The following is a 24,734-nucleotide window of genomic DNA, read 5'->3' as shown; positions in this document are numbered from 1 at the left end:
AGACTCTGCAGGAAGGCAGATCTCCAGGACCAGATGTGGTGATCACTGCTCTAGATGGTTAAAATCAGGCAAAAACCTTCAGTAAAAATCCTTAGTATTTTGCACTTGACCCAGTCTATGTCGCTTGGTGTCACATCAGGATCTCCCATCCCCCAAAAACCAGGGCAAAATCTCAGCCAGCTATGCCTCAAGACGCCACTGTAAACCTCGTTATAAAGAAACGTGCCCGTGATATACTCCGAAAAGTGCACAGTGATGTAACTTACCACGAAGATAACCTATGACGATACTGTCCATGCCAACCTCCATCTCACACTTACCCATCTCCTACACTTCTCTGTCCCTACGCCAGACTGCAAAACCTCAGAACTGACAGCTCGGCCGCTGCTGCCAGATTTCCTCTTCCACTGTATTACAGCACACAAACTCATGCAGAGAAGCTTTGATCTGTTCTTCTTAATGAGGGCAAAGAGATTATTAATCAACGCCTCCTCACTGCGCAGAAGGGATAAGGAAAGAGAGCGTCTGCCGGTGAGGAGTCAGAGGGTCAGGATTCTTGGAGAAACACCAGCACGCGCCATACTCTTATAGCTGAGCTCCACACTCTCACAAGGCACGCTGTATATTAAGGCTGAATAATATTGATAAAATACTGTGCTGGGATTAGACTAAACTGCCACATACAGAGATACACGCAATGTATTAAAATATATCAGTAAACTCTTATTATTGTATGATTAAAGACTGGCCAGCATTAAACTGGACCAAAGCTATTTACAACGATTCTTTTTTATATCTGAAAAAGAAAAAAACTAAACGGGAAAAGGGAAATTACATTGTATAGATCAATCAATGCACACAGACATTCTGAGGTTGGTCAGGACTGTGCTGCAATAAGCAGTTAATAAAATCCACAAAGTGGCATATTAAAAATAACGTAGCGGCTGTTGACACACACACACACACACACACACACACTATACTGGGCTCTATAAACGACCATAATGACAATAACACAGAAAAACTGAGCCCTAATTTAGACTAATGACTCCGCAAATCAGGGAAGTGTGCACCGTGATAGAAGCACAGTGGGGTTTATTGGGGATGAGGGAGTACAGAGGCCGAGGCTGAGCTGCTGAATGTGGTCCAAACACCACAATGCAGCCACTGCACAGCCTTACTGCTGAGATGAAAGCAAAGAGAGGGTCCCCACACAGCCCACAGCATGGCCAGACAACAAACAGCGGCCACGCTCTCTCTATAGCACTCTCTCCATCTCTCCATCCCTTGCTCTTTATCCCTCTCCCTCACTCACTGCATTTCCATCCCTCTATACCCCAACTCTTTCTCTCATTCTCCTCTTTTCTCTCTCTCTCCAACTCTCCTGCTCTGCCAGAGAGCTGCAACAAAAAAGGGACTAAAAGCACAAAAGCTATTTTCCACCGCCGGCTAAAAACAGCCTGGTGATGCCGAGGGGACGGTGGGGAAGAGGATGGATGGAGAGGGGAGGATGTATGGAAGGGATGGGAGGGGTGGTGAGGTGAGAAGAGGATAAAGCATCGCTAGCCTGGCTGCACAATCTGGGTCGACAGCGCTTCACCCAACGAGTGCGAGCGCTTAGCGCTTTTTCAGCTCTGTTTCCTCACATTCCTCATACGTGAGGAAACAGACAACCGGCACAATTCTGCTCCCCGACTCCTACGAGGAAGACTGAGCCACGAACAGAGTGCGTGGTAGGGGTGCAAAAATGTGCCGATCTGAAGGTGACGAATCTGAAGGCAGTGATTTAACGGCATCAATTACAGGCAGCTAGCATCTACTAAAATAGGAAACGATTATAATAAAAATATGCATGGCTGTAGATTAGAGCTTGGGGATCCTGCCCTGAGCGAGTACATGGATTTTGGTGGCTGGCAGTCAAAGCAAAGTGTATGTCTTGTTTGTGGGTGAAAATGAATGAGTCTATGAGAGGAACGAGGGATGAAAAAACGCCACATAGAGGAGTGCAGGTCGGTTTGGCTGTGCAGTAGACTTTGAGGCGCTACCCTTAGTGAGTACATGTAGTTTGGTGGCTGTCGGGCAACAAAGTAATAGAGTCAGTGTAGTGGCAATTGGGACTCTATGGGAGAAATGGGGGGGGGGGGGGGGGGGGGGGGTGCGACTGCAGGTCAGAAGAACATTGAATTCATGCTCAGGGGGCCTGCCCTGAGGTAGCGTATGCGAGTCGGTGTCTTTTGGTTCAGCAGAACTGCAGTACTATTCGTTCCTATGTGGAAAAATTATGTAGAAAATAAAAAATATAATAAAAATAAAATATTGGCCAAACGGGCCAATGCACTGTCGATGCTTAGTATCTCCAAACTGACCGTCACAGATTGAACTCAGATAAACTACTCACTACTGCACCAGCCAGAACTCGTAAATGTGCGTTCTGCTTTTTAAATTCTACATTCTTGTGAAAAAGTGAACAACTGTGGGAAATAAAAGTGACATCTTCAATAACTAATCAGGTGGTTCAATAACTAATCAGGTGGTTAAGTAATAACAGGCCTAAATCCACTACAGCTGAACATCCAGTCACTGTCACTGAATCTCAGTGAATATTCAATTGAAAAGAGTTCGGATCCATACCACAAAAACTGAACGATCAAAATGAAATGTGATCCACTGAACCACTTCCTTAAGAATCGTAACTGACCAGACTCCCTGTGCGGTCAGAGGTTTTCACCCGCGCTGTGTGGTGTAGGCTTTAGAATGGCTCGTTACCTTACACCTCCAGCCACTGGTGGGGATGGATTCCATTACGGGCTGCAGGCAGAACGTGTGATAGCCTTTGTCACACATGTCGCACACCAGCATCTTGCTGTCTTCCCCAGGGTTTCTGAAACAAAGCAACAACAAAACATGACTGAGTTAGTCACATACCTCTGAGTGCTTTAAAACAGCAGTGAGACAACACACACACACACACACACACACACAGAAAAGCAACGGGCTGAGAGGCGCAATCCGTGCTGAATTCATCCCAATCAATTATCTACTGTAATAATAATGACACACAGCAGCATTTTGCTGTTTGTCTAATTGAATTAGCTGCCGTGCTCTACCCAGGGACCACCATCTGCAGGCTCCACATGACGGCTTCATTACGCGCCGATGGCACCGTTCAGCCAAACGGCAGCTGATATTCCGGTGTTTGGAGAAGCCAAACAAACGCACCATTAAACTTGACACATGAGAAATGGCACTTTGGCAGCTGCAGTTCCAACTCCAAACCTGTTTGGGTGATAAATCTAACCAGGGGCTTCGCAAAAGTGAGATTTATAGGGCCAAGAGTTATAGGAGGTGGAGGAGGTGGTGGGTGATATTTGAGGGTACAGCCTGGACATTCATCAAATCCCGGGCATGTATTTCTCAATCGGATGCAAATCCACACTAAATGAGAACGTCATGTGATATTTACAGCTGTGGAAAGCTATTAAAACCATTTTCCCCTCAGCGACGCTGCTTCCACGGCCAGGCCCCTACCTACCTCCCCCCGCCGACGCGGCATATCAGCCCATTTTATGCACTCTTTCTCCTCAGCCAGCCTCGCCGAGTGGAGAGGGATAGTTAAGACTAAAATAGAAATCAATTTGGACTCTTCCTTTCATTGAGACTGCAGAAGTGTATAGCGAGCATTCAGGCCTGAGAACAATGAGCTCTCACGGCGCACACACTCGAGAATTCTCAAACAATCTGCCGAAAAAAAGGGGGAAAAGAACCTTTTTTGTTAGAAAGATAAAGACAAGTTGGCAAACTGCAGTTTTCCCCTAAAGCAGGATCTGCTTGGGGAGCAAAACTGGAACCTGATGCAGTCAATAACCACTCGATTTAACATTTTTAGCTTCCAATTGATAAAGTTGATGAAATTTCGCCTGATAAAACATTTCAGACAAACATGGTCAACAATGGCTCCTTCATATTTTGGCTGAAAGACAAAACATTACATTTACATTTACGGCATTTGGCTGACGCTCTTATCCAGAGCGACTTACAATCTGATCATTTTACACAGGGAGGCCAAGGTGGCGTTAGGAGTCTTGCCCAAGGACTCTTATTGGTATAGTGTAGGGTGCTTGCCCTGGTGGGGATTGAACCCCAGTCTACAGTGTAGAAGACAGAGGGGTTAACCACTACACTAACCAACCCCCCCAAAACAGGCCAAGAGCGTTCATCCAAAAAAAAAAACAAAAACAAAAACAAAAAAAAAACAGAAAAAGGACAACAAACAAGGTGCCAAATGAAAAAGTTCACTAAATATTTGAATGGTGATGAAAATGGGAAGCGGGACACCGTGATTAAAACCGCTGTCCGTTTCTTTCACTCTACTGCTCTGGTCAGCACAGACGCATTCAAACAGTCGGAGCAGCAGCATATAAACAGTTATACGTCAGTCTATTGGAACTATATCACGGTTTCTATGAGGGATCTGTTCATGTTGGGTATCAAGAGCCTCTCCACTACAGATCTGATGCCACCTGACAACAAGACATCCCACTCGACATGCAGAATATAGCAAAACAAGCCGGCCAATACACTAATACCATCTGTGAACAGTGAACGGAACTCACGAAAACAAAGAACGACGAAGTCCAACTATAATATAATGGAAACAAATCATTTCATTTCAATGCACCACTGGTTTTTTTTTTTTTTTAATTTGAATCATTGTTCATGAATTTTACACCGTTTGGCTGATTAAACAGCAAATAATGTTATGATGCAACAATGGCTAATAGAAAATACTGGCACTCGTGTATTTAATGTGTTCATTTTGCCCATACAGTACACACAAAAATAAATAAATAAAGAGGTAATGAACTGTTAATTTGTCATGATTACAATGATTAATGGCGATTTACCGCACGACGTGTGGCTCACTCACATTACTCACTTTTGTCTTCTGCTCAAATTTGCCCCAAGAGAAAAATGTTATACATTTAAAAACGGCTGTGCCTTTTATTATAGCTATAGAGTGGACAACGTTTTGACCAAAACATGTTCTGTATTTATAGTAATTCAATAAAATTATTTATCATCATGTGAACAGAGAAAAATCGCGTGATTTCCACAGACTGAACGAAGTTTTCTGACATCCAGTGGGACCAACATTGGCTACATCTTCCGACTAATGAGTGAACATATATCATATACACAGTCAATGGTTCTACTGGATTCTTGTTACACTGGAGGCTCTTGAGGGGAAATGGATTTGTACAGTTTGCTTTTGTTAGTCTGCTGCTCGTTGATTTATCCATAGTTCTCAGCAACTAAAAATACCTTCTACCAAAAGAGGCATCAATGGAACTTTCCATTTAAAAACTGCATTTGAGCGAGAGTGATACAGCCGTAGAGTCATAACTGTGTACTACACCTTCCTCGGGATAAAAACATCTGTTATAATAATGAACGCATTAACATCCACTATACTGGTGGATAGAAATCACAATCAGCCCTAAAAATGCACATCTGGTGCAGCTTTAGCTCTCTCAACCCCTTAAATGACCAGGATGCATTAATGGGTCCAGACCTGTATTACATACTTCTATAAATCAGCCTATTTGCACTGTGGCCCATGTTGTCACTGAATAATAAGCCATTGGATATAATAAAAATGAGATTTTAAGGTGATCGCGTCTTTGTGACCGTTTAAAACCATCGCAGACTGGATTCTCAGAAACGCTTTCTGCTCTGGTCAGGAACGGCATCTGTCTCTTCAGGTTTATTTCTGACCGCTCTACTCAGATGTATACATTCACCCACAAGCAAGTGATTTAAGAGGAAACAGATCTCACTTCTCAATATATCTGAGCGAAGGGGGTTGGGCTGATAAACAGCACAAAAACCCTCCTTATCTGCTCATCCTGCATCGTTCAGTTCCACCAGCTGTTCACATGCTGAAATTAGCATTTTCAAGATAAGCGTCCATGCCTGCTTGGCCAATAGCAAATGACACTTTACCCTGGGTACAGTGCCACTGGAAGACTTTCAAACAAATGAACACGCTTCAATGCTGACTGAAAGTAAAGGTAAAATCATCTGCAAATAAAAGACAGAGTTAAATATGGCACATCTCAGAGTGTGGATTATCAAAAGGAAGAGTTTAAGGTAACATTCACAATTCAAGCCTCACGGCGTAGATTCTTTTTTTTTTATTTTTTTTTATTTTTTTCAGTAAACTGATTAAAACCGGATGGTAAACTGATCCTCAACGACGTGTAGATCATATTGTAGAACGTTTAGGCTAGACCTAAAGCAGGGATCAGAAACATGCGGCTCTTACCGCCCTGTTGCGCCTCCAGAGCAAAATTAGGTAAAAATAAAATAATCCTCCTTTACAGTAAAATTAAGCTCTGCTGCTCATTTTAAGAGTTTTAACAACAAATGGTCTCAAATGCTGGAGTTAACGTAGAACTGCTAATTCACCCTTTAACCCTGAAGACTGGGGCGCAGAATGCCGGTCACCACAGCAACACACACAACAGTCTCACCGAGCTAGTAGCTAATGAAAAGGCAAAGAGAGAGATTTAAGACGACCGTTGATTATTTACAAACAAACGGACTTTTCTGCATTTATAATCACTCCAGCTGGTTTCCTGATGCATTTAGTCTGCAACGAGAAACTGAACGCTAAAAAGCCATAAAAATAAAGTCAGCTTCTCATTCACATTTGCCCATTCCACCTTAAATGGTGCCTGAAGCGCCAGAACGTAACTGCAGCACCATTTAAGGTGGAACGGGAAAACTCGGCTTCGTTTTTGTGACTTCGAACAAGAAGCTGGCGAATGAGAAGCTTCGCAAGGAGGCGAATGGTGCGAGACACTTTTCACACATTTTTGCAGAAAAGTTTCCTGATGTGAGAAAAGCGGCTATTGCTAAGCAAAGTCCGTCTACGTTTTCGTTTGTATTATATTTTCAAGTCTGTACTACATCATCAGCACATACTGAGACATATTTACAGCCAAGACGGTAAAACGGACCCAAAATGTTTGATTTTTGTTGAAAAAATGACAAAATGGCTCTTCTTAACATTTGCGTTGCCGAGCCCTGAACTAGAGTGTGTGATTTGTGAATATATCTATTAAAACAAACCCTTAAAAAAAAAAAAAAAAAAAAAAAATTCTTTGATGGAAAAAAAAATTCTCTGTACCAGTTTTTCTGCCAACTCAACCAAGTAATGCGACCACAGCCTTAGTAAAAGACATGAGATCACAGAGAGAGTGGACACACTTACTTGCATGTGAGGCAGACTTTGCACTCGGGACACTGCCAGCCTGCCCTCTTTAATGGAGTGACTACGATATCCAGACAGGTCCCGTGATAGTGCTGACCGCAGGAAGTACAGAAGAGCTGGTCCTGCAGGTCCCCTGGGCTGTCGCACACCAAACAGTTCACTTCATCTTTAGCTTAGAGGGAGAGAAGAAGAGACAGGACACATTACCTTCCCATACACACGGCCAGCACACATCCGTTTATTAACACATTCCTGAGAACACAAAGTTCGCTGTGGGTCAAATAACAAAACAGCCAGTTAGCAACTGCTGCCTGCATATGTAGAGAAATCAAACTACAGCGCTTTCCTTACACACAGTATGATGCAAAAGTCAGACCCCCACTTTCATTTCACATTTATTTCCTTTTCATCTCACAAGTTTTTAATTTTGCAGCATCAGGAAAAAAACAGAAAATATACATAAATGAAAATAACACAGAAGCCCAAACAACTAAATATTCAGTATTTTCCAGTTTTACTTCAGCCTCTGTTCTTTCAGACTTGAATTCAAGTCCTGGAAGAAATCTGGTGGCATATCTGGATCAGCATTTTCTGCTTCTCATGATCCACATAACCACATTCAGTGATGCTGAGGTCTGGACTCTGGGGCGGTCAGTCCATTGTTATGAGAACTGCAGCGGTTTCTTTGATCGATCTGTACATGTTGTTCTTTTTTAACTACATCCTATTCTCAGGAACTTCTTCCTGACAGCTACACAACCTTTGCAGACCCATAGCACTGAGCTGTCGTCTGACAGTGGAGGGATGGACAGGAGCATCCCTCTTCCTTACGCAAGTAGATTATCTTCTATCTCAGCAGAAATATCAGAATCCTCAGAAACATCTCTCCAAAGACAAGTAACTGTAACTTAATGACTGCTTTGACTGGAAAAAGTATTTCAACAGCCCAATCCCGTTTCTTATTTTTAGCCCTTGTTTTTGAGTCTCATCGTGCCCCTTGGAACAGAGTTATAAAGCAGTAGTGGTTGAAATGAGACCCTCAACTAAAAAGAGCATCACTTCATTAACAGCTACTAGCGCTGCTCAGTAGGCGACCCTGCCCGTCTGCAGTGACAGCAGGAGGGGAAAGTTCAGCTCTTCACTGCCTGGCTTTAGATACATTTAGGGCACCATATGCTTTCAAACACACACACACACACACACACACACACATATATCTTCTAAGCCACTTCTCCTTCTGGGTCCTCCTTCTGGAGCCTATCCCAGCGCTCATCGGGCAGAAGGCAGGATAACCCCTGGACAGGTCGCCAGTCCATCACAGGGCAGACAGACAGACAGACACATTCATACACACCCAGGGGTAATTTAGCATGTCCAACTGGCCTGACTGCATGTCTTTGGACTGTGGGAGGAAACCAGAGACACCGGAGGAAACCCACGCAGACACGGGGAGAACCTGCAAACTCCACACAGAGCGGAGCCCGTCACCCGGCAGGGGAATCGAACCCAGGCCCTACTTGCTGAGATGCGACAGCGCTACCCACCACGCCACCGTGCGCCCCAAAGTGGGATAATTATTTATTATTGCCCACCCCAATTCTTCTGGGATATGAAGCTGAAGTCACTTATTCGTTAGAATTTTCCCATTCCACCTTAAATGGTGCAGCAGTTCTGATGCCTGAGGCTGCTGCGCCATTTAAGGTGGAACGGGAAAACAGCACCAGCGATTTTTATGCTTGTTATCATCCAAGGAGAAAACACATTTGTGTGTTTCTTTGGTCGCTTCTGCTCTCATCACTCTGTTTGGAGGTCCATGTAGCCCTTACACTTCACCATACCCCTCTATTATCAACAACCATCAGCACAAACTACCCCTACCCCTCTATTATCAACAACCATCAGCACAAACTACCCCTACATGTGAACACGCAAAGGGGTGAAACAGGACTGGACCTAAACCTCCTCTTGTCCGTGGATCACTCTCTCATAACAGCACGGATCTAAAGTTTCATTATGTAGTAACAGAAATAATAAAATTACTATCTACTAAACCGAATATGGAGGTTCTGGATTCATGAGATTAAGGAGAAAACTGTGCGTGTGCTGATGGTTTTATAGAGTTTAAGGGACTAATAAGCACATTTACGAATATAATTCTTACTGATGAAAGAAATGCATTTAAAATTCCCAGAAAAACAATGAATTTGCTCATCTGATCAGTGATTATTGTGACAGGATAGACTTGTGTGTGAGAGAGAGAGAGAGAGAGAGAGAGAGAGAGAGAGAGAGAGAGAGAGAGAGAGAGAGAGAGAGAGAGAGAGAGAGAGAGAGAGAGAAAGCTGTGTGAGTGACTCACATCGTGTGAGGGCGAGCTGGATGTGGTCTGGGCAGAGCAGGCTGTATCTCCTGATGTCCTGGAAGGTGCCGGCGGCAGCAGCGCATGGGTAATGATAGGAGCGGCTACAGCCCTCCTCACAGCACTTAATGGATGCTCCAAGGCGCTTACAATACGCACAATACTGTAAAACATAGAAACAGACACAAATTAGTTACTTTACTGACTTACAAAGCAGCTCATCTCACCGCCTGAAGCGTGTTTATGTTCAAGCGACTGCTACAAGACAAATTCACTGAATAAACAGAGTCACAGAGTTAATAAAACGTGGGTTGCAAAAATCCGATCCGCGGTTAAGGCTCGAGCCGAATGACTATCGTACACCTCCAACTGGTAAAACCGGACGATACAAATGTCACAATGGACATGCCATCCACAGCTTTAAGATGGACTAATGTCATCAAAGTCGTCTCAGTCTTGGTTTTCTTTCCACATCTGGTCCGTGTTCACATCGGTCTAAATACGCCGTCTGGCTTCAGAACATTCTGTAACAGTTAAACTGATAAAAACCTGCAGCCTTTAATTCACAGAACGCCTTTTCTCATGAAACACAAGGGCTTCAACAATTATGATCCTATGGTTACATCAACTTTGTTTAAAAAAAAAAGGTGTTTTTAATATCCTGACATCAATAAAAAACTACAAGGCCTGAAACACACCTCACGCAAGGAAGCGAACGCAAATGACAGCAGGCGTTCAACGCGCTGTAAACTCTTGTTGCTGTGACGGTTAAAACACTCAGTACTGAAGGAAGCTCTTATCCACAGCGACTTACAATGTGATCATTTTTACACTGGTAGGCAAAGGCAGTGTTAGTTGATGAAATTTCGCCTGATAAAACATTTCAGACAAACATGGTCAACAATGGCTCCTTCATATTTTGGCTGAAAGACAAAACATTACATTTACATTTACGGCATTTGGCTGATGCTCTTATCCAGAGCGACTTACAATGTGATCATTTTTACACAGGCAGGCCAAGGTGGTGTTAGGAGTCTTGCCCAAGGACCCTTACTGGTATAGTGTAGGGTGTTTGCCCTGGTGGGGGATTGAACCCCAGTCTACAGTGTAGAAGTCAGAGGTGTTACCCACTACACTATCCAACCACATCTACTGTTACTCTAGCAGCCTCAACAGCTAAACGTAGACAACAGAGGAGAGTGAGCTGCTTTACCTCTTCTCTTGCAATAATGTACGATATTTTTATGTTTATGTAAGCCAACTTTGCATGAGACTTAACAGCTCATCTCTTATGGCAGTTGAGAAAGCAAGCTGGCGGTGCGAGACCGCTTGGTCGGGCATGGCTGTCGTAGCGGCCCTTGCCGTAACGCTCAGATCGCAGCTCTCGCTTGCGTCGCTTTATGACACATTTCAACACAACTACGCGTGAAACCCCGTCTGCGTAGCTCAAAGCATGACGTACGTTTGGGGCCTAACAGTAGTGCCTGGCTTTAAAAGCTTTAGTGATATTATTTTTAACAAGAAGCGATCAACTCCGGGATCAAGATCAAAGTCAAGGTATCAGTATTGATAATTTTGAGCAACACTAGCCACGTTTCCATGCAGCCTAATAATCCGTTAATGATTCGTCTAATAGCTCAACTGGAACAGACTACGTCCATTTAAACACCTCAATTGGAATAGTCTAGTCTGATTGAGGCCATTTGGAATACGATTTCTATCCGATTGAACGAGGTGGGTAATCCTGTAAATAGAAATCTGTTAAATAGAGGAATAATATCCGTGTAAACGTCTGTATCTGATTACAATCTCTATCGGAAAGTTTTAAGTCTGTTCTGCTTGTGCGTCGCGTCATAGTGAGAGTTTATACCGTTCAGAAACTGGTCTGCTGAGGAGACGAAGTTCATGCTCTGATCTTTAAAAGACGGCGGTGGGACGGACGTCCAGCTTATGAGTCTAAAAACACGACGTCTTCCTCTCGGCCTTCTTTAATAAGGACGTGTGAAGGACGTTTTCCTGAGTCTGACGACGTTTTAAAGCTAGTAAAAACACAAGCACTGCTCACTGCTGCTCATCTCACTCTGAGTGGACTTCATGTGATGTTGGCTGTCATGGTAACGTTCACTCCAAGCGCTACTCCAGGCATGCTCGTTTATTTTTGCATCGGATTACTTGTAGTGAGCATGTAAACTGAGATTTTCATCAGATTGCTGAATAGAGTGAGCATAAACACCTCAGACTTAATCTGTAATCGGAATGTAAAGTCCTCATTGTGCAAGACATGGTTTCATTTCATGCACCGTAAGAGATCTACCACTTTGCTTTTATATTTTTATGACAAAACAGTGTCCATTGTTGCAAAAATAAGAAAACTGAAAGTCCAGCTTATGTAATGGTGCAAAAGGGTGTGATCAGCTGAACTCGCAGAACCCCACACAAAACTATACCAGCGCACACACACATACTGCATACAGTGAAAGGCCTGAGAAGAACAGGGCCTTGAACTAAAAACATCTTTCGTCAGCAGCCTCAGCAGCCACCTCTCGGTCCCTGATGACTTAGAGGAGCGCTGGCTCGGCTCCCAAACGCAACAATCTGCAAATACCTTTTAACACAGAGCGCGTCGAGCAATTATCACCCACATGGTAAACCCTCTGAGACCGACACGGCTCTGTACCACAACACACAAAGTAGGACGGACCCTCAGCCACACCCAGGCATGGCTCTGACTGCAAAAACCTGAAGCTGCTTTTATTACATCTACAATAATGCCAATAATTAAGGCCAACAGCAACTCGGCACCACTAAAGGAAAGAAAAAGCCAAGAGGTGTCAGAGGCTGGCAGCTATGAGGCTAATGTAGCTTTAAGTCACCTACTAGTATCTTGTTAACTACATGCCTAAATCCTCACTCACTCACCTCTGACTGTGTGGAGCCAAGTACTCTGTAACAGACCTGCTTGTGCAGGTTCATCATCAGGCGTAACATCAGGACCACCTCCCTGTTTCTACCCTCATTGTCCACTTTATCAGCTCCACTTACTGTATAGCTGCACTCTGTAGTTCTACAGTTACAGACTGTAGTCCATCTGTTTCTCTGATACTCTGTTACCCTGTTCTTCAGTGGTCAGGACCCCCATGGACCCTCACAGAGCAGGTACCATTTGGGTGGTGGATCATTCTCAGTTAGTGTGTGTTGTGCTGGTCTGAGTGGATCAGACACAGCAGTGCTGTAGCAGAAAGTGGGGGTAAAACAAGGAGGAAGCTGCTCCACGTTCCAGTTTGCATGTTCAACAACCCAAAGGTTCAGTCAGAGCTGGAAGAGCTGGCCTGTCCCAAGCACCCCCCCCCCACCCCTCTTCTCTAAATTAAGACGTTTGGCCAAAAACTCTGCTCTTGTCTGCTTCCCAGAGGACACAGTTACAAATGAGAAAAGGCCTGTTCTGATAATCTTATGTGCAAAAAAGGCAAAATGGCAGTTTGGGCACCTTTCCAGATGCTCTAGGCCTGTGCTGAAAGCTGAAGTGAAAGCCTGGAGGAGTGCCCTGAGCTGCTGAGGAGTAAAGGAGCAATGCCAGCACCTGCCTCCTCCTCCTCCTCCTCCTCCTCCTCCTCCTCCATCACTGACAGAACAGCAGTGATGCTCCGTAGCCCTGGACTGACCCTTGTAGCCCAGCTCTGCTGGCCTTAAAAAGGCTGGAGTCTTCTGCTAATCACCTCGCATACGCATGTGAAACGTAAGCACAATCAGTAAAGCAAACATCATCCCTTCTTTCCCGGCCTGGCCAGCCCTGATTCTGCGGCCTCAGCTCTAGGTTTCACGCCAAACCTTAGAGATAACCAAGATTAAGCCTAATCTTGGGCTAAACCTAAAGACTGGCTGGGAAACTGGAACCAAGTCCCTCAGTTTATTTTCAGTCCTATATTTTACTGAACTGGGCTGTGAAAACGAACCAACCTATACACTGTAACTAAATATGAACGCAGACATTTACCATGCCGATGACGAGTGTATACGAACTTATTTACCACCTCTATTCGCACGATTTGACAGGGGCGTCCAATCTAATCCAAAACGCTGGCACCAGAGCTGATGAGGGATATTTTAATGATCCACTGTTCCTTTGTGAAGACCACCCTCATCTCATTCCTAATACACCACCGTCACATCATCCAGTTAAACATCCAAGTTAAACATCTATCAGGTGAGCACCAGATATCATCACGTGAGCACCAGAGACGAACAGTATCTGGTGCACACAAAATATTATCAGCATCCGGTGCTCTTCTGTTTAGATATAGTAAGCACAGGATAACGTGTCATTTATTTATATGCATCGCTGTCAGAAGAAAATCTCTAAAATGGTAAGTTTACAGAAGGAAAAAAACTCCTTTATTTTTAATGGAAGTCAATGTTTTGTCCAGGTCATTTTCGGTCAGTTCTTTTGGTTCATTCATTCACTCATTTATGTGAACACACACATTTTATATATATACACATATCTCTGCTGCCGGAATTAAACCGCTTATCTCCGAAATGGTAACGTTACAGGAGAGGGGGGGGGGGGCACATTTTCAATGTAAGTCAATGGAACCAGAATTTTTTCCAAGTCATGAAAGTTACACACAATATAAAGGCCAACATGTTCAAACTATGTCAAAAACTGAAAATACATTACACACACACACACACATATATATATATATATATATATATATATATATATATATATATATATATATATATATATATATATATATATATATATATATATATATAAATAAAATTTATATTAACTTCAATCAACAATAAAAATGAAATGAAACCATTTCTAAGCCCAATTGCAGAAACATCAGCAAAGCCAGTGTTCTGGTTAAGCCAACTATCTTACATCAAAAACAATTTACTGTACTTTCATTTCTTTACATTTTAATCATTATTTTTTTGTACTCTTTATTTATTTCATTACTGTCAATGTGCTGTCTTACATCCATTTCTTTTATTCCACTCATTTGGTTTGACTTACCGTATTTTACCCTCATCTGCTCTGCTACCTGACAACTTACTCTAAGGTAATTTGAATCGTTTATTGATTGATATCTACTTAGTATTGAATTGTACTTTTATGATGTTTATTATTTAATTACAGCCCCCCCTTTACCTCAAAACACCAGCCAAGACATGTGTGGAGTCTAGAAATATTGCTTCTATATTTTGCACTGGAGCTCTGAGGCTAATGAAATAGAACTCACAAATATTTTAGGTGACAACCCCCCCATTACTTGTACTTCTACATATTGGGGGGTACAAAGCCTGGCCTGTGAAAAGCTACAGCATCTCATTTATAATTTGCTTTGTCTTTTTCCAATTTGTTATACAAACGAATAGAAACCGCGCAGTAAAATTCACAGGGCAATGTCATATTCATGTTTGCTCTCTTTAGTCGGACTGGTCACTTATTTTCACTCAAACAAAGCAAAACAAAACATGTCATTTGGCCAAACTTCTGCATATAACCCTAGCTGGCACAACTGGCCCTGCTTTCTGGGCAAGGGCTAATAGGCAATTGCAACACATGTGCGCACACAGAGCGGCACGGCTGACATTTCGTCTGAAAGCTAAATGAGCAATCTGCCAATAGTTTAGCAGATTAGGGGTGCAAATGCAATTAGAGGAACACGATCTGGCGGATGGTCCGGCGCTGTGTGCTGAAGCTCTGGGAGGTAAAGCCCATCCTGAGCACCGTGACCTTTTCCATTTCACAGCTCACTGAGCCTCACTGCCACGGACAACCTTTAGCAGAACAGCATCCATCTCACTGGCGGCTGCCCTACCGTCTGTACACAACCCCCCCACCCACGCACAGACAGACCCCACCCATTCAACTAGATCATAGGGGGTACAGTATTAATGTTTCCCGTGTCTCTCTCAGACACCCACGCGTCCTCAACAGACTCTGAAGCAGTGTGGTCTCTCATCTGTCAGGGATGCACGATGTCAGAATCCAGTCATATCAGCAGACGATCGCTTTCTTTTATTAATTGTTAGATTGAACCAAGATTTCAAACCAATACTTGGTGACAATCATACTTTTATTCATTATACTGAATTTATAAGCCTACAAAAAAAGTTTTATTTCTCTGTAACGCCAAATAAACAATTAACACCTCTAAAGGCGTCATTAATAAACATCAGATAAACAAACATCACTCACCGCCGCCCTCTAAAGGCGTCATTAATAAACATCAGATAAACAAACGTCACTCACCGCCGCCCTCTAAAGGCGTCATTAACAAACATCAAATAAACAAACGTCACTCACCGCCGCCCTCTAAAGGCGTCATTAACAAACATCAAATAAACAAACGTCGCTCACCGCCGCCCTCTAAAGGCGTCATTAACAACCATCAAATAAACAAACGTCGCTCACCGCCGCCCTCTAAAGGCGTCATTAACAACCATCAAATAAACAAACATCACTCACCGCCGCCCTCTAAAGGCGTCATTAACAATCATCAAATAAACAAACATCACTCACCGCCGCCCTCTAAAGGCGTCATTAACAAACATCAAATAAACAAACGTCTCTCACCGCCGCCCTCTTAAGGCGTCATTAACAAACATCAGATAAACAAACGTCACTCACCGCCGCCCTCTAAAGGCGTCATTAACAAACATCAAATAAACAAACGTCACTCACCGCCGCCCTCTAAAGGCGTCATTAACAAACATCAAATAAACAAACGTCACTCACCGCCGCCCTCTTAAGGCGTCATTAACAAACATCAAATAAACAAACGTCGCTCACCGCCGCCCTCTAAAGGCGTCATTAACAAACATCAAATAAACAAACATCGCTCACCGCCGCCCTCTAAAGACGTCATTAACAAACATCAAATAAACAAACATCGCTCACCGCCGCCCTCTAAAGACGTCATTAACAAACATCAAATAAACAAACATCACTCACCGCCGCCCTCTAAAGGCGTCATTAACAAACATCAAATAAACAAACGTCGCTCACCGCCGCCCTCTAAAGGCGTCATTAACAAACATCAGATAAACAAACATCACTCACCGCCGCCCTCTAAAGGCGTCATTAACAAACATCAAATAAACAAACGTCGCTCACCGCCGCCCTCTAAAGGCGTCATTAACAAACATCAGATAAACAAACATCACTCACCGCCGCCCTCTAAAGGCGTCATTAACAAACATCAAATAAACAAACATCGCTCACCGCCGCCCTCTAAAGGCGTCATAAACAAACATCAGATAAACAAACGTCGCTCACCGCCGCCCTCTAAAGACATCATTAACAAACATCAGATAAACAAACATCACTCACCGCCGCCCTCTAAAGACGTCATTAACAAACATCAGATAAACAAACATCACTCACCGCCGCCCTCTAAAGGCGTCATTAACAAACATCAAATAAACAAACATCACTCACCGCCGCCCTCTAAAGGCGTCATTAACAAACATCAGATAAACAAACATCACTCACCGCCGCCCTCTAAAGGCGTCATTAACAAACATCAAATAAACAAACATCACTCACCACCGCCCTCTAAAGGCGTCATTAACAAACATCAAATAAACAAACATCACTCAGCGCCGCCCTCTAAAGAAGTCATTAACAAACATCAAATAAACAAACATCACTCACCGCCGCCCTCTAAAGGCGTCATTAACAAACATCAAATAAACAAACATCACTCACCGCCGCCCTCTAAAGGCGTCATTAACAAACATCAGATAAACAAACATCACTCACTGCCGCCCTCTAAAGGCGTCATTAACAAACATCAAATAAACAAACATCACTCACCGCCGCCCTCTAAAGGCGTCATTAACAAACATCAAATAAACAAACATCACTCACCGCCGCCCTCTAAAGGCGTCATTAACAAACATCAAATAAACAAACATCACTCACCGCCGCCCTCTAAAGGCGTCATTAACAAACATCAAATAAACAAACATCACTCACCGCCGCCCTCTAAAGGCGTCATTAACAAACATCAAATAAACAAACATCACTCACCGCCGCCCTCTAAAGGCGTCATTAACAAACATCAGATAAACAAACATCACTCACCGCCGCCCTCTAAAGGCGTCATTAACAAACATCACATAAACAAACATCACTCACCGCCGCCCTCTAAAGGCGTCATTAACAATCATCAGATAAACAAACATCACTCACCGCCGCCCTCTAAAGGCGTCATTAACAAACATCACATAAACAAACATCACTCACCGCCGCCCTCTAAAGGCGTCATTAACAAACATCAAATAAACAAACATCACTCACCACCGCCCTCTAAAGGCGTCATTAACAAACATCAAATAAACAAACATCACTCACCGCCGCCCTCTAAAGACGTCATTAACAAACATCAGATAAACAAACATCACTCACCGCCGCCCTCTAAAGGCGTCATTAACAAACATCAGATAAACAAACATCACTCACCGCCGCCCTCTAAAGGCGTCATTAACAAACATCAAATAAACAAACATCACTCACCGCCGCCCTCTAAAGGCGTCATTAACAAACATCAAATAAACAAACATCACTCACCGCCGCCCTCTAAAGGCGTCATTAACAAACATCAGATAAACAAACATCACTCACCGCCGCCCTCTAAAGGCGTCATAAACAAACATCAAATAAACAAACATCACTCACCGCCGCCCTCTAAAGGCGTCATAAACAAACATCAAATAAACAAACATCACTCACCGCCGCCCTCTAAAGGCATCATAAACAAACATCAGATAAACAAACATCACTCACCGCCGCCCTCTAAAGGCGTCATAAACAAACATCAGATAAACAAACGTCGCTCACCGCCGCCCTCTAAAGACATCATTAACAAACATCAAATAAACAAACACTCACCGCCGCCCTCTAAAGGCGTCATTAACAAACATCAAATAAACAAACATCACTCACCGCCGCCCACTAAAGACTTCATTAACAAACATCAAATAAACAAACATCACTCACCGCCGCCCTCTAAAGGCGTCATTAACAAACATCAAACAAACAAACATCACTCACCGCCGCCCTCTAAAGGCGTCATAAACAAACATCAGATAAACAAACGTCGCTCACCGCCGCCCTCTAAAGACATCATTAACAAACATCAAATAAACAAACACTCACCGCCGCCCTCTAAAGGCGTCATTAACAAACATCAAATAAACAAACATCACTCACCGCCGCCCTCTAAAGGCGTCATAAACAAACATCAAATAAACAAACACTCACCGCCGCCCTCTAAAGGCGTCATTAACAAACATCAAATAAACAAACATCACTCACCGCCGCCCACTAAAGACTTCATTAACAAACATCAAATAAACAAACGTCACTCACCACCGCCCTCTAAAGGCGTCATTAACAAACATCAGATAAACAAACATTACTCACCACCACCCTCTAAAGGCGTCATTAACAAACATCAGATAAACAAATGTCTCTCACCGCCGCCCTCTAAAGGCGTCATTAACAAACATCAAATAAACAAACATCACTCACCGCCGCCCTCTAAAGGCGTCATTAACAAACATCAAATAAACAAACGTCACTCACCGCCGCCCTCTAAAGACGTCATTAACAAACATCAAATAAACAAACATCACTCACCGCCGCCCTCTAAAGGCGTCATTAACAAACATCAAATAAACAAACATCACTCACCGCCGCCCTCTAAAGGCGTCATTAACAAACATCAAATAAACAAACATCACTCACCGCCGCCCTCTAAAGGCGTCATAAACAAACATCAGATAAACAAACATCACTCACCGCCGCCCTCTAAAGGCGTCATTAACAAACATCAAATAAACAAACATCACTCACTGTCAATATAGCGTCAGTCAAAAGGTAGAATTTTCATTATTTTAAGATCCATTTCATGTCTCAATAAATGTTTTCTTTTATTTACATGTATTTGCCTCAACCCAACTGATAAAAATGCACCCAATTCAGAAAGGGTCTGATGTAAACAAATGATTGAGAAAAATAACTGCAAGCAGCTTAAACAGCGACAAGGCGATTATACAATTGCGACAGTCCTAGTGCCCGGCTTAGTGTGCAACAGAACCCAGAAGCCCTGTGTACATGTGGCAGGAGCGTCTGACGCTGGGAACACCACAGCACAGCCTCCCGGACAACCCTGAAACACATCAACGCAGCATCGGCAGAAACGGCCCCATGACCGTAAATGACACAACCTCGGTCAGTAATTACATAAGCATCACCCAAAAAGGAAAATCTGATGACTCCGACATCAACCACAAGAAGGGAAGCCTCGCCTGGGGCGAGATTTGGCAGGAACGCACTGCCCTGATTCATTCTCTGAATAATCTCATTCCACAAACAATTGCCTCTGCTGACACCATATCGCTTTCTGCTGCAGCTGGGCAGCAGACCCAACAATGCCTTACAAAGCAGATTACCCAGAGCCAAGGGCAGAGGGCGAAGAGCCACGCTAAGACAGCACAGTCCGCAGAAATAACGTCATCTAACGGACAGCAACGGCCTCCGAGGCCTGGCAGGGCAATCACTTCCTTTACATTTCCGTAAATCGGCTCTGAAGTTTCAGTGCAGCTTTCGGGGCTTTGACGCCTTCCAGTGAGAGCTGCTCGCGCTGCAGCTGACTTTCGAGGGATGACCCAGGCCAGTTCGAACCTACAGAGGAATTAAACAGATTTTTCAAATATGCTGCATAACTCAACGGCTGAGATGTAAACAAGGTCATCCGAAGTGGTTTGGTGTGAAATGGTTCATTGTGGAGAAGGTCTGCTGACTCTTTACAGTGGCAGTGATGGGAAGTCTTACAATGACCTGCAATTCACCATTAACATTTGGTAAAAATGACATTTTAGGCCAAAAAACACTGAATGGCAGCCATCATAATTCATTCTTATGCATAAAATGTGGTGCGATTTCCCTTTAAGCCATGTGAAACAGTTGTTGTGGCTATTTTAGTCCACTGCAGTCAGTTATGACTAACTGGAAAGGTAAAGTTACTGAACTCTGTGTTGGCTTGACAAAGCCACTGCTTTGAAATCCAAGTGGTTGCCAAGTTGCTGCTAGGATGTTGCTGTGGCATCCCAGGTTGTTGCTAAATGCCAGGCTGTTGCACATCCGTTATGTCACCCTTGGTGGTTGTTAAGGTGTTACTGGGCAAATGCTATGTTCTCAGGTAGTTGTTATGCCATTGCTACGCCACTGCTGTCATCTAAGGTCATTGTTAAGGTGTTGCTAGGCCATTGCTATAGCATCCCAAGTGGTTGCTAAGACGTTGCTGATCAATTGCTATGGTCTCCCTAGTGGTTGCTAAGGTGCTGCTAGGTTGCTATGTTATTTCAGGTCATTGTTAATGTGTTGTTAGGCCATTGCTATGGTAACCCTGCAAGTTGCTAAGCTGTCGGTTGATAACGGTTGTTATCTCGGGTAGTTGCTAAGGTGTTGCTAGGTTGCTATGTTATTTCAGGTCATTGTTAATGTGTTGTTAGGCCATTGCTATGGTAACCCTGTAAGTTTGCTAAGCTGTCGGTTGATAACGGTTGTTATCTCGGGTAGTTGCTAAGGTGCTGCTTGGCCATTGCTATGGAATTCCAGGTGGTTGCTAATGTGTGCGCAAATGTGTGCTAGTATGTATACAAGGTCTGCAAGTCATGTCTGAGTGGCAGTGTGAGAAATGTCTTCTGTGACAATTTTTGGATCTGAGTTGAGTTTTCTCTACATTTTGCCTCTCATTTTCTAAAGGCCAGAAACCCTGATGGGACAAACAAACAAACAAACAACTGATCGGTGTGGCAGGCTCATGTTTGATTGTTATAAGTCTCTAAAATATTCTTTTCTGCATTCACTCTAGATTACCTTGAGTTCTTTTTGTGAACATTTTAAGGGCAACTGCAACGTTAGACTGTGTGTTTATCTCCTTGGTGGCTTCTATCCACAATAAAAGATCATTAAAAGCTTTTTTTCTCCACTATGACTATCTGTTGGACTGACCTACCGTGGGAACATTTAAGCAAACAACAAGTCAACAATAAAAACTACACAGGTCTTTTTCTATAACTGACGTCATCAATTTTGTCAGATAGTTGTTGCAGCCCAAGCTGTACAGTCTCTGTCTCACAGACAGACTCTAAGATGCTATCTGTTTTCCCAAGAATCAGGTCCCAGAGGTGAGGAAAATGAGCTGAAATAAAAACAATTAATTACTCCTAATGTGCCTCCCCCAAAACCACCCCCCTGACACTCCCCACGCTCGGCTACCCCTGTGCCTGCGTCTGCCACATCACATTGTGTTAATTAGCCGAGGCTTCACCAGAGAGATTGCGGAGGCATTGCTGAACTACTCAAATCCTAATTAGAAAATATTTTAAAGACCAGGGGACCTGCGCAACCCCTCCGCCCTCTCGCGGCTCCCGCTCGCTGCCAATAATAAACCCATTCATGATTCCCTCAGAATGCTTAATCAAGGCCGGGTACGTTTGTCTTCGTCTTGTAACCTATTAGCATCAATGTACATGAGAGAAAGCTACAACTGAAAGCGCGTGGCCCGGAATCATTACTGTGGCGTGGCGTCAGTGGAACGCTGACATCGTTAATCCTCATGATGAAGCCGTACTTCGAACATGTCGCTAATGCTTATAAGAGGCAAATCAACAGGTTTCTGTACTCAGAAACATCCTGGCTCAGTGTGTAAGGAGTTTACCAGATTCCCCACTCAGACTCACAGAAGGCACAAACCCACATGTTAAATAAATACTCTGGGGATGCAAATGGTCAAAAAAGAAATTATACTTTCAAAAGAAATAACTAGAAGGAGAAAGTACAAAAACAAGCTAAATTGGTCTGACAAAAGCATTGCTATGAAATTCAATGTGACTGCCAAAGTGCTGTTCACTGTTACTGATCCCAGGTGGTTGCTAGTGTCTGTCTTGGTGTACATACAGATATTATATTAATTTTATATATATATATGGTTCTAGCTCGAAACCTGCAACCTGTGAAAACAGTACAAAGAAAGCACAGAACAACGCAAATCGCTGTAAAATGGCTTTTTCAAGCCAACTTAATAAGCCCTCAACAAAAGAATTACAACTGCAAAGAAAAGAAGACAATGTACAAGAACACTGTTCCCTTCATTTTCCGGTCATTTAGTGCACACATTTAAACAGCTGGAGCAGCAGCAGGTCACCAGCGACCGTGTCGGCCGTTATGCTTTCTCTGAGTGACGTTACGCAAGATATTTGCAATCCGTTTTCACCCCAAGTATCAAGCAGAGACACAACACCACTTCATTAGTGTTTTGAAACCACTTGAAAATGCAACACCATGTTCAACTCTCAGAATCCAACAAAACAGAAGCAGGAAATCTCTGCCAGCACACCGACAGCATCTGTAGCCACAGTCTTGAGAGGGAAAGAGGGAAAAAAAAAAAAAAGAAAATCAACAAATAAAAAGTCCCACAGTGGAAATCAATGCCTTGGATGACCAACTGTTCTCTATTCTTGAGGATATTTCATGGCACATCCTGTAACCTACATACTGCAATAATTTCAAAACATTATGTAAACTGCCCCCACGCCCATCTTTTTTTTTTTCTTTTTCTGTTTTCGGGAACGTGTGTCCTTAATTTCACTTTCGGTTCCTAAAACCGTGCAACTTATTTCTGTGTATTCGCTGCCTTCACAAAACACTTAGCCATATTAGGGCTTCATAACACATCATTTACTAAATCACTGATGTCATTTTTTTCTTTTCTTTTTTTCCAATATTGAAGATGCCTGCAATATGCAAATGAGCCCTCTAACCAATCACAGTGTATTTTACTATGTGTATTAAGCATCCTGAACAGTCACTGTTCCTGCTTTGTGGGTGTTTAGATGACTAAGGGTTCATATAATACAACAGGCTATTTTGGTCAACATGCCTCAGGCCAACCTTTGACCATGTAACATTACTGAAAGACAAATGTAATATTATTCAGCAATGTAATGGTAGTACGTTGTCCATAATGTGCAGCCCTACTAAACCTGATTAAACTTTACCCCAGTTAGTGAAATAGCCGCGATTACTGGGCTCCTCTGTGTGTCAGCGTCAGCGTTTCTAGGTGAACTACTCTACTGGAGCGTTAATGTCAGCTGAAGGACGCTACCTCTGTGCTCCCTGAGTCAATGGCTTTGTCCACATAGAGTTGGGCCTGCCCTCCTTCTCCGCGCCACACACCTTCCGACCAGGCCGCACACCGCAGGTGCGCACAGCACTGCCCTGGAGGAAAAACACAAACACAAAGCGATGATCAGACGCCACTGAGCTGCTTGCTCTATTTGGAAAAATCTGCAGTGAAGGATTACAGCTAAATTAAATCCCCTATAATTTAAATAGACGCTTTAACAAGTTGTTGGTTGGTACAGTTTACTGAATAGGTGGTACAGCATAGTGGACAACACGACTGTCCTGTTTAAGTGCCCAAGATTCCGATCCATCATATCCAATCCTGATATATTAACAGCTTTAAGACTCATTAACCATAGGGGACACTATGCGTTTTAAAGGGAACATGCAATCCCTCATGCACCGTAGCCTACACTCCATAATGCATCTCTACTGTACGAATGACAAACGATTAACAAATGTAAATAAGTGCACGATTTGTCCAATCCTAAAGTGGCCACGTTAGCTGGTTAATTATCTTTACTTACATTACACAGAGTTAAACAAAGCTGTATTTGCTCTCATGAGAGAAAACATGAGCAGAAACACAAAGCGTCAGATTTACACACACACCTAACGAATAAACGCATCGCTGCTGGCAGGAGGAAACCTCGTGTCTCAATCTTTGTCTTTCAGTTTCTGATATAATCTGAAATTGGCTGTGGCCATTGTGTGCAAGTTTAAAGATGAACGTAAAAAAAAAAAGCAGCCCAAAATTGCTTGGACAAAATTCTGGGTCCACTGACTTGCATTAAAAGTAATGTAGGTTTTTCCTTCTCGTGCAAACTTACCATTCTGGAGATACGAGATTTTGTTCCAACAGCGATACATTATTTGTGTTGTCTTCT

The 24,734-nt window shown here is 43.2% G+C and overlaps 1 protein-coding gene across 1 annotated transcript in view; it reads right to left on the bottom strand.

Moving 5' to 3' along the window:
- Positions 1-24,734, bottom strand: part of kmt2ca (lysine (K)-specific methyltransferase 2Ca) — a 254,614-nt gene that overhangs the window by 127,640 nt on the left and 102,240 nt on the right. Inside the window, 4 exon segments of the mRNA XM_037537221.1 lie at positions 2,767-2,881; positions 7,277-7,448; positions 9,633-9,795; positions 23,828-23,940. Of these exon segments, the coding sequence (XP_037393118.1) occupies positions 2,767-2,881; positions 7,277-7,448; positions 9,633-9,795; positions 23,828-23,940 (563 nt within the window).

The sequence above is a fragment of the Pygocentrus nattereri genome, chromosome 3, assembly GCF_015220715.1.
Source record: "Pygocentrus nattereri isolate fPygNat1 chromosome 3, fPygNat1.pri, whole genome shotgun sequence".
Lineage (NCBI taxonomy): Eukaryota > Metazoa > Chordata > Actinopteri > Characiformes > Serrasalmidae > Pygocentrus > Pygocentrus nattereri.
Note: the sequence above shows the minus strand (reverse complement) of the source record. Positions and strands in the feature narration are given on the sequence as shown.